Source organism: Sander lucioperca, chromosome 10, assembly GCF_008315115.2.
Source record: "Sander lucioperca isolate FBNREF2018 chromosome 10, SLUC_FBN_1.2, whole genome shotgun sequence".
Classification (NCBI taxonomy): domain Eukaryota; kingdom Metazoa; phylum Chordata; class Actinopteri; order Perciformes; family Percidae; genus Sander; species Sander lucioperca.
In genome coordinates this window covers 26,292,914-26,309,794 of record NC_050182.1, presented here as the reverse complement: position 1 = coordinate 26,309,794, position 16,881 = coordinate 26,292,914, and the positions used below count along the sequence as shown (strand labels likewise).

At 40.0% G+C, this 16,881-nt stretch overlaps 2 protein-coding genes across 3 annotated transcripts in view; both read right to left on the bottom strand.

The window, feature by feature from the left end:
- The window catches only part of atp8b2 (ATPase phospholipid transporting 8B2), a 30,624-nt gene extending 21,612 nt beyond the window's left edge, over nt 1-9,012 (bottom strand). Inside the window, exons 1-4 of one of the 2 annotated variants that reach the window (XM_031299281.2) lie at nt 8,863-9,012; nt 6,225-6,292; nt 460-518; nt 211-324 (exon numbers count right to left, since the gene is read on the bottom strand). In XM_031299281.2, coding sequence (XP_031155141.1) covers nt 211-324; nt 460-518; nt 6,225-6,249 — 198 coding nt within the window. In that variant the 5' untranslated portion in view covers nt 6,250-6,292; nt 8,863-9,012. Of the gene's footprint in view, nt 1-210; nt 325-459; nt 519-4,166; nt 5,111-6,224; nt 6,293-8,862 lie in introns of those variants that run through there. The other variant, XM_031299279.2, reaches the window with a different exon arrangement.
- A 1,364-nt stretch (nt 9,013-10,376) lies between these two features.
- On the bottom strand, nt 10,377-16,598 carry aqp10a (aquaporin 10a). Its single transcript, XM_031299287.2, has 6 exons — nt 16,083-16,598; nt 14,224-14,350; nt 13,702-13,839; nt 13,457-13,575; nt 13,155-13,372; nt 10,377-10,911 (listed from the first exon to the last, which is right to left on the bottom strand). Exons 1-6 carry the CDS (start codon nt 16,164-16,166, stop codon nt 10,707-10,709), a joined length of 891 nt encoding a protein of 296 aa, XP_031155147.1. The 5' UTR covers nt 16,167-16,598; the 3' UTR covers nt 10,377-10,706.
- Nucleotides 16,599-16,881: the final 283 nt, after the last annotated feature.

Below are 16,881 nucleotides of genomic sequence, written 5' to 3'. Positions count from 1 at the left end.
CACGTTTTTCTCCCATCCCGGAATGCTGTGTGGACTAGCCAGCCAAATTCAATTCATTGAATTTTCTCTCTCTCTCTCTCTCTCTCTCTCTCTCTCTCTCTCTCTCTCTCTCTCTCTCTCTCTCTCTCCCTGTGCCATGTGTAGGCCTACATCCCTCTATTCCATCCCTTCATCCCATTTAGTATTCATCCCTTTACCTCCTCTTCTCACCTGCAGTATGAGCAGGAAAAGAAAGTAGGTGTTGGCTACTTCCTGGAACTGCTCAAACAAGTTGACTGGCAGAAAGGTGACGATGTTGTACTTGGATGTCATAATGCAGTTACTCTGGATGAGGAAGAGGGGAAAAAAAATTATACGGGCTCTCACAATATTTCAGTTGATTTGCTTCAAAGATTAAAATACTCTCTCTAATATTATATGACCATATTTTGGAACATGCACAGGAGAAAACTGTCTTACAGCGTACTGAAACTTTTCGTTGTACTCTCTGTCATTGGCTCTGACCCTTCTCTCCTCCTCTGCAAAAACACAAAATGAGGATGATATCACAACAAAAATATACAATACATAAAGCGCTCAATGGTGTTTTTTGCCTCCAACGGCGCCTTCCAGGCAGCTAACCCTAACCTTAACCCTAAACATAACCATCGCCGCGCTGCCTGGGAGGAGACGTTGGGGGCAAAAAACACCAAAGACCACATAAAGCACCCAAACATCTGCATCTCTGTGTGTCAAAATGCATAACAGGACAAACTGTAATTCCTAAAGAATGTCAATATCAGTAAAATCCTCTGGAGACATGGACAGACTAAGAGAGTTAAGGAGACAGACAGTCCACTATGTTTGTGCATTTATTTATAAATCAATGAAGCTGGAGTAGTCTGCTGGAGGTTCTGTTATTAGTATTGGGTCAGACACAGTCATTCTGTCTCACATACACACACACCAGAACTAATAATCAGACCAATTACCTCTGATCTTTAATTATCTGCTGCCTCTGTCTTTTAATGGCCAAATGTGCAATCTGGAACAGATACACAACTCAAAACCTTGGATGTGTGTGTACATCTGTATGAGTCAACACGATTACTGGGAGCCATTACAGGTAGTCACAGATAAAGTATTGAATCCATTATACTCACGACTTAAATCTATAGAGAATAGTAGTAAAACAGTGACATTTATTTTTCTCCCCTCCTGACCCTGCTCTTTATCCTCTTGCTGTTTTTAGGTTTCTGTTTATGCTGAAGCACAGTAGTTTGGGAGTTTCCATCCTCCTCCACCAGGCCTGTCTCCTCTAATATTGATGAGACTGCTTTTTAAATGAAATGACTGGCCTGTTTTGCACAGGGCTGTACAGAATTCACATGCACGCACACGCGCAGATATAAAATTCAGGGCCAAAAGCACATGTTTTGCACAGAGGTACTGTACTGTACCAAAACCACAAAGTCCTCAACAAACTTTTGAGTGATGACTGAGAGGCAATGAGGCGCCACAGGAAAGGACATCACACAACAGAGGCCTGCCTCATAATCACATGCACACACATAAACAAAGACCTGTGGTTTCCTGTGTTTCTGCAGCACTGTGAAGCCATGTTTTATCTTAGTCTCTGCCGTACCATACAAACACAGGCCACTTAAAGAGATCCCATAAGGTAACCTTTGTTGTTACAGGTTATAAGACAGATTTGATGCAGCAGATGAGCTCCAGTCAACTACAGACCAGCTGGGCTGTTGTCACATTGGATTTAGTCAAGTTAGAAAATACAAATTATTTGCCATCTCTCCCTTTGTTTCACATTTTAAGTTGCTACCAGGTGCTACTGTCATGTAACAGAATGAGTGGACAATATCCTCTATCACAATGTGTTGAATATTTAATATTTTTGTATTTTATATTGCAATATTGACATACTGTATTTCATATTAGGTAGTAGTAGTACATTTTCTGCTGAAAAAATGTTTATTGATAAAATAACCACACAGGAACATCTGTTATGTTAACAATTTGCTTGCATGTTCAAGACCTTACAAATCAAGGTACTCCATCACACTGATGCAAAAATCATTAAATATTTCCATAAAGTAGTCCTGGTCATTGATTGACAATATTCCCTACAAATATAAAAACAATAGCTTGCACAGTATAAATATAACAAAATCAAATTCAAATCATCTCAACGTATAGACCACATTGTAACTAACAATAAACGATAGGCCTCTTCTAAAAATAAGCTAAACTATTCTTGTTTTTTTGGTAAAATATTCCCATTAGAACTTTACAGACTGTAGCTGAGTGGCAGCAGGAGAAAATAAGTACACCTGCAGCATAAGATAAAGTGTTTTAGTGCATCACCCGACTCCTATCTACTCTGTATAAAGTGAATTTGAGAGGGGGAATGTCACAGCTGTTATATTTTAATTGCACCATATAAGAATCCAGCTGTGCTGATAGTATTTGATATGCCCTCTCTTCTAAACTCGGGTTAGTATAACAATATCAGATTTGTCTGTTTGTGTAGGTGCACATCCTTTAACATCTATTCTGTTGAAACTCTTCCAATCCTGTCCCTCGTCTTTCCTTTTCCCTCTGGCACGTCTCCCATCTACCTGAAGGTTGTTACATTGCTTTCTGGGGGAAGTGTTCACCAGAGAGATGTGTCTGACAGGCAGTGCCAAAGCTGCATTAACCCTCCACAAAGAGGACAAGATGCTTGTGCCAGGTAAGCACAGAGACACTGATGTCAGTACCAGGCAGTGCCTGTCCCAGCTGTGCGAGCTGTCCAACCCAAGCTGAATGCAAGAGCATCTTTAGCAAACTGCCCATTAGGCTAAGTGTTTGATGTCTCTGACAGCTTCAAGGGCATTAGAAGCCCTGACGCAGACTCAATGCTGCACAGCAAGTCTGTAAATCTATAAAGCTCCATTACTGAGAAACTTTCAGTTTCAGGCTTACTCTGCTGCGAGCGGAAGGTTTCCATAAACATTATTAACACTAAAATACTTTCATCATACTATTTTACACATAATGAATAAATGTAGTCTAATCCAAAAGCAGTTGTTTTCTTTCATCCCTGTCTCTTTAACACTCTTCCCCTCCTTGGCTGGACATGTGAGGGCACGTGCCACAGCTCAGAATCTCCTTGTGCCTCCATGAGCGATACACACTCTCACAACACAGTAAAAGCAGACTGAAGTCGTAACAACAATAACCAAAGAACACAGCCAATGTGAGCTATGGGTAATGCTATTGTCATTGCCATGACTAAACCTAAGTCAGGACCAGGCTCTGTGCAGACGTGATCATCGCTCACTGTGGCTGATTTAACACACACACACACACACACACACACACACACACACACACACACACACACACACACACACACACACACATACACACACACACAGTGATCTAATTTGTTGGAAAACGATGCGGGTGACACAATGACAGACTACTGTTGGGATGGAGGTCAAATGAAGGTGCACAGTGTGATTTGTGATAGTTAAGCTAAGGAATAAGGATACAGACAAGGCAGTGCAGTGACAGCGGAGGCTGGCGCCTGGAAGATTGATCAGTGTCTCAGGCAGCAGAGACAACAAGGACATCATCCTTATGCAAAATTCAGATAACTTGTTTTGCACAGATTCATAATCAGCACTAATCAGCAATGAGTTTGAGTCACATTAGACTATGGATGTATTATAAGAACACATCAGACAGGTTATCTCCTGGGACATAGGACTGAAAACAGAAAAATAACAAAAGTGACAATGATCCCAAAACACTGGTTGGCAGTGAAAAAGGGAAGACATAGCCTAATTATTGACTATGTAGAACAACAATTATTGTTATTTTGCGGTTATTAAATCTACTGTTTGGCAGTTGATGTCAGATGCTGATGTCTAATAAAACGCATACATGTAAAATGATAAGGTGTACAGTGTACACACACATACACAAACACATTTAATTATAACATGAGGTGAGGGAGATGAAGAAGAAGGAATGAAACTCTGACTCAGTTGAAATGAGGATGATAAATGATGTTTATTTGAAGAACAGTGAGATGTACAACAACAACAACTTGATGATGATGAAGACTGCGGGACAATAAGCTCAATTACACGCAGCCTTTAGATTGTCACACAAACTCATACCTGTCCATTTCTTGGTCGATTTGGCTCCATTTAGTCCCTTCTGTTTCTTTCTTTTCAGGGGGAGAACTAGTGGAAACCATTTGTCCGGGATGTCTTTCGGTACTGTCATCTTGACTTTTCTAACAGTCGCCGTCTAAATTCTTGTTGTGCGCTGTTTAAATGACCGCCGCATCTCCGCAAGGACGCGGGGATGAAGCTTCGGTCCCAACTTCAATCAAGTTGGATTAATCGCGCACCGTCCCATCCCTGCCTCTCTGTTGCTTCCTCTCTCGATAGCCTCTCCAAACACACGCACACACTGACAAACACTTGGTCCATCCCTTGCTCTGTTTTCTTTCTCTCCTGCCGCAGAAACACTGAGGTCATTTTTATAATAAGGCCAATCAGCAGCTCCACAGTTAATAAGTCGCTAGGAAGAGTTATATAGGCCTATATATTATAAATATTAAATATGTATGTTGTAGACTTGTTTATAGCCTACAGTAGCTTAGCTTAGGCCTATCCAAGGATGTAAAGTTTTTGTCTCGATGACGCACATACGAAAATCACAAGTGTTTGATCAATCCTGCACCACAGCAGCCTCATCAATCAACTGACGCACCATGTGCAAAGTCTGCACCGTCAGCTCAAGTCTCATCCACAACGTAAACACTGTCCGCTGTAAGCATTACGTAACCACATAGGCTCTGGGTTACCATGGCAACCGCCTCTGCAGGGATCCCACAGCTGAGCGAGTAGCTGGATGAGGAAACTGGGCGCCATTTTGGATCTAAAGAGCATCAGCGTATTGGAGCACGGCTGTGACGTTTAGAGCCAAAGTGGCTCGTGCAGCAGTCCAGTTTCCTGCCCGTTTTTTAAGGGAGACGGTGCACTGCAGTGGGCAGGGCCAGGCAGGTGCCAGTGCACGTGCTGTGCGGCAAGCCTCGTGCCTATACATTAAAGATGCCTATCACACGCTCTCTCTCTCTCTCTCTCTCTCTCTCTCTCTCTCTCTCTCTCTCTCTCTCTCTCTCTCTCTCTCACACACACACACACACACACACACACACACACACACACACACACACACACACACACAGTACACACACAGACCATTTGGTCTGTTAGAGCCATAATAAGGAAACTGACTGTAGGCTATTTATTTTGACAGAACAGGAAATATAGTATAAGAGTGGATGACATGCATGACTACAAAATTGCATCCAAGGAAAACCACAACAAAAATCAATGCCATTGCACACTGCAGCTGTGTATCAGCGTTTGCAAGTCTTCAACATGCAAATAATGACAGCATAGCATATAAAAGACAAACTTTACAATTAAATGTAAAATGTATTTCCATGTCAAAATGTGACTCATGGGGCTCCTTAATGTCCTGCAATGCATCCTTAATGCTAAGATCTCTGAGGCTCTGCCCTCCAACCATGCATGTAGGACTATCACTGTCCCACTGTGGTCCCCTTTGCACTTGGCAATAATATGTAGGCCTATCTTTTATTCAGACTGACTGTTACAACTGGCCTTATCATGCTGCTGTCCTCACTGAGATCTGACTTGACTTGACTTTTTAAAAATAAGGAAAACGTGGTTAGGGAAGAATGTGCTCTATTCAGTCCTTTCATCCACCACTAGTGACAACATTGTTTGTCTCTAGACATCCACCAACATACAGGATGCCATTAGCCTATATTAAGTATAGTAGAGTAAGTAATTTACTATAACGCATGATTGCATTCACGCTTGTGCTCAGCGTGCTCTTAATGCATCCCTGAACACCTCCAGACTTGGTTTAAAAAATTTGATTAGAATCAATCCTCCATACATCCTGTATGCATTTACACCTGCATGTTAATGTATTTAAGTGCTATCTGACAACAATCCAGTCACTAAGAGCACTTATTAACACCAGCTAAAAGTCAGGACTCTGAGGGGCCTTGTGAGCTTTCCTGCTAACAGATACCCCCTTGTTTCACCATCATCAAGCCACCAGGACCACTGACACTTAGGAAATGCAAATGAATGCACAAGTAATGAGTGTGTTGAGTGTCAGGTACTGACCTGGAGGGGGCCTCTTTCTGAACATCTCCACTCTGCCAGCGTCCTTCTGCTATAGCCCATGGGATTGTCTGCACAGGGAAAGAAGAGTAGGTGGAGAAGTAGCATTTATTTTGAAGAGAAGCACTGAGGAATGAGGACGGTTGAAGTGGTTATAAAAAAGGAGGTGAAGTGAGAACCATATACACCAATATTTTCTTCTGAAACAAAGTGTGACAAAGACAGTGTTCACTTTAAAAAAAAAAAAAAATGCTTGTATTCAAGTGATGGACTCATTTATTGTCATTTTCAGGGTGTGAAAACCATTTGCCTTGCAGAAGAGAGAAAGTACAAAATCAATCAGGCATTACAACCACGCACACGGGCGCGAGCACACACGCACGCACGCACGCACGCACGCACGCACGCACGCACGCACGCACGCACACACACACACACACACACACACACACACACACACACACACACACACACACACACACACACACACACACACACACACACACACACACACACACACACACACACACACACACACACCATTTGGTCTGTTAGAGCCATAATGAGGAAATGACATTCAGCAGAGAGCTGCATCTGTCTCTGTGGCACACAGTGTCTGGGGACTGGTGGCTCGGGCCAGATCCACTGTCAGTCTCCTCCTACAGTGGATGAGAAAGAGTAATAGAGCGGCATTTCCCCAGCACTCTTATCTTCTTACTTTCCCCTCTACACATTTATGCTGACCTGTTAATATCACACACCTCACTGCTTTCACTCACTGTGTTTTATCTTGGCTAACAGCAGAAAGATGAGAGATGAGGTTGCAAGGGTGAGTTATACATCCCAGTCTCGGGTTTGTAGTGCATACTAGAAGGTACAAACAGTATGGGAGACAGGGGCTTGAGGCAGCAAGCCGCCAATCAATACTTCTGAGAAAGAGCGGCTCTATCTCTCTCCAGCTTTCAGCTACAGTTTCCAGCATCTCTTGTCATACACTCTTCTCTTCTATTGCATGCTTTCTACTAAATTTCTACACTGCTAATGGAGATGTGCAATGAGAGTTGTTTGCCATGTTCTCTCTCCTCCCTCCACTATTTCAGTTGTCACATCCCTCCATCTCTCTCGTTCTCCATCTGTGGCTGCTGTCTTGTATAACCCTACAGACCTGCAGTGCCCTTATGAAATTAAGCTGGCAACCCCGGGAGTGAGAAACACTGGGGACACACTGAATATCTGAGCACATTTCTTAGCCTCTGGGCAGAATTCCTTTCTCACTGGAGTCTGGCTGACGTTTTAGTGGATTTGGAGCAGCAAAAACCCTTAATGAAATGTGTGAACTGCAACATCCAAACTCAGTACCTCACATCGTAAACATCACAAAAAACAAGCATACATGTACTGTTATATTCCTGCAGAGGCAGTTGGTGACAGTAGGCCATTATGTAGATAGGAACCCTCTTGGTGTGATGCCATAAGGCGGTCTACTCTGTCTTCACATAATCATGTTTGTCGATGTAACCTCAGGGCATTTTAAAGGTTTGCTAATCTCCTCGTCTACTGTATTTAAAACTAATACTTTGCATAATATCTGCATGGCATCCTACTAACATGAACACAAATGCCATACTACTATTGTTACTATCAAGCCAACCAACAAACTGAAACAACAAAAGACTAGAATAACTCTTACAAAGTGAAACCATTATACTGTTAGCCTGCTCTAAGGGAAAGATTGTGCAGTTCTTGAGGAGTAATTCAATTACAGGATTTTTAATCTCTTGTGATTTACTACCACAACAGATACTAATGTAGTTTTTTTGTGGTATCTGCATGACATCTTCTTAAAATGAACTACAAGTTTACTGTAGGTCACTATAGTTACTTTCATAAGGAAGCAGAGAACAACAGAAGACTATAGCTTAGTTAAGTCATCATGTAATTGGCCTGCTCTAAAGGCTGGTTGTAGGCTATATTTCTTCTGATGGTGTGTGTGGTACAGTAATGGACTCTGTATTTTTGCCCATTGCTCATTGTTATTTTTGTTTTTTAATCATCTCCAGTGTGTGCTGTGCTCAGCTGCTCTACACACTCAACACATATCTGTCAACAATAGTTACGTTGTTACTCTCTTCTGGTGTATCATTGGAATTAAACAAGATTGCAGGTCCGATACTTTCATTGGAAAGCACAGAACAACAAATAGAAGACTAGAATAACAAACCACCATGCGATTGGCAGGTTGGACATTTCTAAAGAAGAAATGTAATTAGACGCCATTAAGTCTAAATGCTCTGTTAGACATCGATTAGAGGAAATTAGTGATGTCTGGGGTCAGTACAGTGGCATGAATGACTTTCACTTTGACTTTGGGAAAATGTTCTAAATAATGTCAGGCTTTAAAATCAGGTTCATAATCCCCTGAAACTCAGAACTGCACAGTACGGTAGGCTACCTGCTGTATGAACTGAGCAGCTTTAATGTAAATCACCTTGTCGCAGTAATAAACGCTGAACACTTCACAATAAAAACCGAGCTACATCAATATTTTCAGCTGAGAAAGTAGGACTGAAACCGTCTGGCCATTTGTACATGATAAAGCCGGCTAACCAGCGCTACAACAGTTCAGAAAACCCAAACCTACCTTTTTCAAGTTGGTGTTATAAGTAGGTTTCTGGTGGACACATCCCCGTTGCTCCTCTCGCTGAGGTCATGGTGAGGTTCCGGGCTTGAACTGTACGTAGATACGGTCAGTGAGGTGGGAGGGTGAAGCAGGGACCCGGGATGCGCTGGAGACAACGTGTCGAGGTGAGGGAGGCTTTGGCTCCGGCCAGGGGAGAGGAGAGAGGAGAGAGCAGGGGGGGAGGAGGGGCCGCACCTTATTCACCTTCTCCACCTCCATCTGAACCTCTTGCACTAATGACCTAAACTAATGAAGCACATTCACACAGGATGTGACATTTTGTTCTCCATAAGTGGAGGTGTTTTCTTAGTATTAGGCCTATATGCCAATGTTTGCAACTTTTTAACAGTTTTTATTAGGCCTATTTAAACCCTATGATGGCATGTTTCTGTTTTAACACTATATAGGCTACACAACAACGTATCCACACAAATATCCGCTGTTTAACACCCTAAACACACCATTTGCCAATAGCCATGTGCTTTTCTCTCCTTTTGTGTCATACCGCCCTCTACTGCTCTGTCAGCATTATCTGCCAACATCTGTTCACTGCTCAGGGTCGCAACTGTAACCTACACTGCATCTATTCAACAATTAAATTGTAAACATATGTTATAATAATATGTCTATTATAATATATCTTTCATAAAGGGATATACGTGTAAAGGGAATCCATTTTTACTTTTCTTTCTACTTACTACTTTTTTAAACATTCAAACATGTAGCCCAAAGACCCCTTGGACTTCAAATGACGTTATTGTTTAATAATATTGTAGCATGTGGATATGCTCATACATGACACAAGCCTTTCCTGTAGGAGATATGGAGAAATGGTGTCACAAATAATTAATGAAATTAAATATCTTTCTTTATAAATCTTAAGAAGCATGAAGTTGGAAATGTCTGAGGTGCACGCCGAGCTTAGCAGTTGCTCAATGAATGTACATGTGCTATCGACCCGATGCCATCGGCATCATTATAGAAGGACATCCAGTGGTCAGAGGTCTGACCAACCTGTCAAAAACATGCTACCTTTCTCTTTGGACTTACCTATGCCCTGGAACACTTTTGAGACATATCATAGGATAGTTGTTGGACATGCGCCCTAAACCATCATCTAAATACACAAATCATACAAAGTTCTTACTGCTTATTTTGACAGATATTGCAGTTTCAACATGATTTGATGTGATGGTGTTTTGTCTCTTATTTACCTTTATCAAAACATTGCAAGTAATGGCCTGTTTTGTAATCATTGGTATTGTTAGAAGTGAAACCTTTGAAACAGTGGGTTGTTAGGAGTTAAATAAATGTTATAATCTCAAATCTCTTTCCATCTTGTTCTTCTTAATTTGAGATTGTTGTTGTCTTTAACAGGAAAGTCTATTAAATTAATCAAAATGTAGTGATTGGGATATAGAAATAACAAAACTTTTATAGAAATCAATGCAGCATAATTTATTTACCAGGTTGTAGTCTGGACACCATTTAATGTAGTTCATTCACATGTGTGATTAGGTTCATTTTACCAAGAAAAGTAATTTGAGCTAACTAAGTAATATCAGTAGTATTAGTTAGTTCAACTTAATTTTGCCGGGTTCATGTTAAATAATGTTACAGGGTTTATTCTACTTAGAAAAAGCCTTGAAGTTGACTCAAGTAATACAAAGGCATTTTTGAGTGGTTATTTCTCCCAGAGATGTATGCATCTTAACAGTGGCTAAACCCAGGTATTCAAACTCTGCTTTCTCAAACATAATTCACAAACAGATTACTGTCTTAAACTGACTCATGACAACATATTTTCATGCAGCCTTTAACTCTACTCCATTGTCCCACATTGTGCTAGGCTGCTTGATTTTGTCACTGATAGTGGAGAGAGAGGAGAGGCTCTCAGGAGGGTCTGGGTCAGGCAGGTGCCAGTGGATGAAGAACAAATATATGAAAGTACCTATAACACCTCCAATAAGTGGGGCCACCAGGGGCACCCAGAACCAGTAGTTGTAACACCTGGAGAGCAGAAAGAAAGGAGTTCAGATGACAGTTTACTTAAAGCGGCTTTATTCAATATTTTTTATAATGACACTGAATGTGTAATGAGAAAGGGTTTGCTGACGAACCCGCAGAAAGTTATTGCCCAACTCTGCAGCTCTACTGATCTTTTTTTGCCTCTTTTAGCTCAATGGTTTGGTTTTATGGCATAGTTAATGATTTCATTATGACACAGTTAATGGTTTCAGTATAGCGCAGTTAATGGTTTCATTATAGCACAGTTAATGGTTTCATTATAGCACAGTTAATGGTTTCATTATAGCGCAGTTAATGGTTTCATTATAGCACAGTTAATGGTTTCATTATAGCGCAGTTAATGGTTTCATTATAGCACAGTTAATGGTTTCATTATAGCACAGTTAATGGTTTCAATGTCACTGCATTTCCAGAGGCAGAAGCAGCCATTTTCAGCCAAAAACACTCAGATTTTGTACACTACCTGTCCGGCACCAAACAAAGTTACAGAATGAATTACTGACTTGCTGTTAATGAAAGTCGAATGTTAGTAGGCCTAAGCTGCTATTTTTTGCAGTTAACTAAAAGACCAGTAAATATTGGACTTGCACCTGTCAGGTGGCCAGAAACACAACATTGATGGGATAATATTGTTGCTCTCTGTCTGCTGTGTGTGTAAGTATATGCAATTATTTCTTAACATGTTACTCATAACAGCTTTATAAGTTATTCTGTTCAGTTATTCTGCCCCCCTAGTGGGCTAGAATCTATTATGAACAGGTGAATAGGGTAAAATGTTTAACAAACTGATTTCAGACTTCCCAAGTTGATTACTTGCATATAAGAAAATATTTTTTTGTATTACAACTTCTCTGAAATGTTATGTTTAAATATGCAAATTAGGCATTATCTAATTAAATATGTGCTAATTTGCATACATTTCCAGAATAGAACAGAAATCTGAACATTGGATAAAGCCATGCTCAAAATTCTCCAGTCACTCAACAACAGCCATAAAAAAATCAGTTTTCACTATATTTAGCAATAAAATGTTCTATAAATCAGTGTATGAATGACATATTAACAACCCCCTCTATGAAACCTTCAGAATATACAGTAGATAGGAATTAAACTGGAACGTTTTGTATGTATGTGCTACTGAAGTGGAGATTTCTGGCTCTGAGTATGATGTAAAATATTTTGAGAATTATTTGGATTAAATATGCAAATTAGGCACTATCTAATGCTAACTTTTGGTAAATTTAGGATTACAGACGCAAGTAGACTAAGTAGTAAAATAAAGACCTAAATGTGTATTTTGGATTTTTCCTTTCCACTACTCTGAAAGAAGACGTTATGGAAACAAATAGCCCAAAATGAGTTGCTACAAAGCAATTAAGACACAATCACTTAAGGCTTGTATCATGTGGATGCGCCGACAGTTTTGTTGTCATTACTTAGAATTCCTCATGGGGGCGACAGAAATTACGCTCCCCCGACAGCTTCGGAATAGATATTTGGCAGCTCTTATGTTTACTTGTGTCTGACTCCTCGCTCGGTCAGTCTGCCGTTTACTCTTTCTCTGTTCCTCCGACAATGCTTTCCTAACTTTCTGCTTCTTTTTTGCCGGCTCAGTCATGACGATAGTGTGAAAAACTCCATCGCTACCTTGTTACCCGGTTCCTGAATGGGCGTATTTGTGCAGTGCCGTGAAGCAATTCTTTGCATCATGAAACCTGATATCACGACTCGCGGGCCAAAGTTGCAAGGGTGGTTTTTCAGCTCACAGGCGCTAGGGGGGAGCGAGACGACCACCATTCAACTCGAAAAAAGTCATATAACCATTCCAATGACTCCGAAGCTGTTCAGTTAAGGTAAATTAAGCTAAAAAAAAACTGCATAGTTCCCCTTTAAACAGCTGTGGAGCCACAGATAAACCATAGAATCATAAGATCATAAAGAACAACACTAATCAGATGTTCTGAAACAAGCTGACACTTTATGTTCCTTTGATCTTGCAGAAAACAGCTGATAAACTCTGACATATTTTCTAAGAAACACAAGGTGAAAGGTGTGAAATGGCAAACAATTAAAATGTCATTATAACAGTTTGAATGAATTGTGTAGCTTTATCAGCAGGCTGTTAAAGTATTGATAATAAATGTACATTCTAGAGTTATCAGTTTTGAAAGTTGTATGTGTTAAGTGCTGTCATATGCACTCTTTATGTTAGATAAGATACTTACGTAAAGACCTCAGTGCCCCAGCCTGCAGTCAGTGTTAAGAGGCGTGGCCCCAGGTCCCGAGCGGGGTTTATTGCAGCACCACAGTTGGCTGACATTGACATAGAGATCCCCAGGACGATCACTGCCACTATAGCAGGAATCAGCTCTGAGGGAGCCGGTGTGTTCCTCTTTTCTTCCAAACACAGTATGCACAACATCAGCATGCCAGTGCCCACTACCTAATGAAATGTGTAAATAAATGAGTTCAAAAAGGAACTGCTGCTAAAGTAAGAATTAAAGTTTACACAAATTCCCCCACTAACCTGGTCAAGGAAACTTCTACCCAAAGTCATGTACTCTGAGGGATATGTGGCAAATATAGACGCTGTCTCATTTGGGCCATAGACAGTCAATACTCCTCCGCTAAATTCCATTATGGCATCTGAGACAGAAACAGAGGGAATATAGCAAATGTGTACAAAGCTTATATTTCTCCACTCATAGTCAGAAGTTTTCTTTATTTATCACCCTGTCTGTATGTCAATGATGAAGTACCAGACAGACAAACCATAGTAGACCATGTAGACGAGCCCTGATGCCAGATAAGCTCCCAGCACCTGGGAGAGGCAGTAGGGCACCAGCTTTCCCCAGGGAACCTGGCCCAACACACAGAAACTCAGAGTCACTGCTGGATTGAAATGAGCACCTACAGAGACAAATAGAAGATGAAGGGAGTGGAAGACAGGAAGGAGGAAGACAGAAGTGAATTATAGCGAGAGAGATTTAAAGGTGATTCAATCTCAGATTATTTGTAGCCATGCAGTGTGTCAGCTGGTAGAGATCTGTCAGAGTGAAGACCTTGAAAAAAAAAAAATGGACGAGGCCTCTTTTTCAAGAGCGCCCAATATTAGTGTGATAAATCTGGAGTGCTCAGATCAGTGAATCACTGCAGTAACGGACAAGTCTAAACTCAGAGTGTGAGGCAGAAAACTGAATATTGCTGCTGTATTTTACTGTATGTTTATCTTTCAAAGACTATATTAAGAGTTAAAAGATCATATCATGGGGGAAAGTAAGAGTCATTTTTTACCTGAGATGTTCTTGGTGAGGTACATAGCTGACATCACGCCCACGGAGAAGGCCATGTTGACTGACAGGAACTGGCCTTTAGTCTCTCTGCTTGTCTTTACCTGCGCTGCAGCAGAGCAGCCAAAGAGCTTCACGGCAGATAAAAGGGGACAGAGTGAGTGGGAGAAAACCCATAGAAGGCATGAAAAGTAAAGAGAAACATTTTTAACTTCTGGGGAACAAGAAAAAAATCCTTCCATGTATATGAAAAAAATACAGGTGCACATTTTGTAATGTCTTATTGCTCTCTTAGTGATTCATTATTTATAGGTCAAACAAACATATCAGTTATCACAGAAAAAAACGTTTGTTTAAATGTGATTGATATCCTCTCATAAACTCTGTAAATAAACTGTGCACTTCTTATCTAAATTGCCACATAACAAGCAATCTGACTCTGACCCCCACAGATGAGAGGAAGTGTTTTATGTATTCATCTCATAAAAACTAGGCTTTTTATTACTAAAACTTAATGGTCTATAAATTACTGATCAACATTTAATTATGTATTTATTACAGGTTATTCGACTTCACGTCAATGGTGTCATAATAATTCATGTAAATGCCAAGGCCATTAAAGTTTTTGGCAACAGTAAGTAAGTAAAATGTATTTATAAAGCGTTTTTCACAGACAACAAGTCAGTTTTACAGGGGCAAAAACAAAAAATACAATGCAGACTAAGAACACGATACATAATCAGTATTACACAATAATGTTGAAAGTGCAGATCAGGTGCAGACTAGCCAATCAACCGCCTACCTAAACAGGTGTGTCTTTATCTGATTTTTTAAATAATCAACAGAAACAACAGGGTGGAGGCAGAGCATTTCATAGTTAAGGTGCCAAGGACTCAAAAGATTGATCACCTTGGGTATTAAGCTGGGTGCATGGGACAATTTAGCATATTAGACCCAAGTGAGCAAGCTGACAAATATGGGTGAGTCGTTTGCAGGAGCCTGACCGTGCAAAAAAACAGTAGTTTGGTGTAAAAAGTGCTGGTGAAATGATGACACGTGAAAGGCCTGTTTGGATAATCATGTAAATTCAACATGAATCATGACAATTAATTAATTGAATGAATTATGTCAATTTATGTACATCATTTTACATATTTTGCTTATTAGTTCAGTAATGTTTTGAATACATTACTTTTTCTTTTAGACTAAATCAGAATAGTAAATAGTGTGGAATAATATGCTCACTACTCTACATACTAATAATAATACTGGGAACATTGTGTAAATCTCACCTAAATATCATATTGATTCTAGGAAGAATTTAAATCATTTACATTTGCTGTTTGTTGAAAGCTGCCTGCACATGTGACTTGATTCTAAAACTTAAAATAACTAAAAAGAGAGCCAAAACATATATAAAATCATATATAAAAAAGAATATGCACTTCAGTTCAAGCTTTGGAGCAGATTTACAAATACAATGACAATAGGAGTTTTCATATGATGCTAATATTGCCATTGGTCAGTAAAATGTACTTAGATTTAAGGAACGTACAATCTACAGTATATTACTCACATGTCCAATGTACTCAAAACTAAGAACAAATAAAATAAATAAACAAGTGAAACAAATGAAACTGAAGCTATTTGATTGTGAGAGAAAATTGTTTAAAATAAGGACACTTGTTCAAGTTTATGTATTCATTCATAAATTCACCTCTGTCTCTCTTTTTGTGTATTAAATGTTTATTCAGGGATTTAAAGAAACTCCAAATGCTCTGAAACAATGTGGACCTTATTGATAAATAAAATTAGACAATTGCTTAAAAGTAATAATAATGCAAAAGCCTGGGCGTCACTTACCAGCAAGACGAAAGTTCCCAAGAACTCAGCCATGCACTCTCGCACCAGTGCATTCCTCACTCTCCCGACACGTATGTTCAACATTGCTGGAGTTAAATCCTTCTTCTCATCTCACACTGAGCTCCGTCTCTGTTGTCAGACACACCAGCTGTGCTTAAACAAGTTTTCTGTCACAACTTCCACCTGAGCATCTGAAGACCTGTGCACTGTATCCCTTCCACTTCTCTGCCTTCTCTTTTTCCACAGCTGGTTAAACAGTATTACCCATTTATTGGGTAGTGATACCTGAGGATTGGCTGGTGCAGAGAGCGTATGTGCCTCAGCAGTTAGAGGTTATATGAACGGAGGCCATAAACAGTCTTATTATGTGTTGACAACACACTAACAGAGACCAATAAGTCACAGAATATATATACAGCAGAAACCTCTTGCAGAAACCCATCTACAGTACTACTTTCCACCAGACACCAGTTACAGATGTTAATTATCTGTGCTTATTCATCCCTATGTTTCTTCATAAAGGCATCAATCTGTGCGAGACAGCCACATGTAACACTAACATACTGAATAAATAACAATACATCTATTGTGTGTAAACCACAAGAAAGGCGAAATTAAAACATGAATGGATATAGAAAATAAAAAAATCTAAATTGTTAAATGATCTCCATGGAATTCAAGTCCAAAAATATATTACTGGCGTGGTGAAACCTTCCTGATAGGGAAGCCCCTCTCATCAGTAGAGAGCAAGATGTCACCATAACCCCTCTTCACTGAACTCTGGACTACTAATGGATTA

What these genes read in the sequence shown, in the direction of transcription:
- aqp10a (XM_031299287.2), bottom strand. Translation starts at nt 16,166, where the DNA reads ATGTTGAACATACGTGTCGGGAGAGTGAGGAATGCACTGGTGCGAGAG. An exon ending in CCTCACCAAGAACATCTCAG is followed by an intron (nt 13,840 to 14,223) that starts GTAAAAAATGAC and finishes TTGTCTCTGTAG; the next exon opens with GTGCTCATTTCAATCCAGCA. An exon ending in CGTCTACATGGTCTACTATG is followed by an intron (nt 13,576 to 13,701) that starts GTTTGTCTGTCT and finishes TTTCTGTCTCAG; the next exon opens with ATGCCATAATGGAATTTAGC.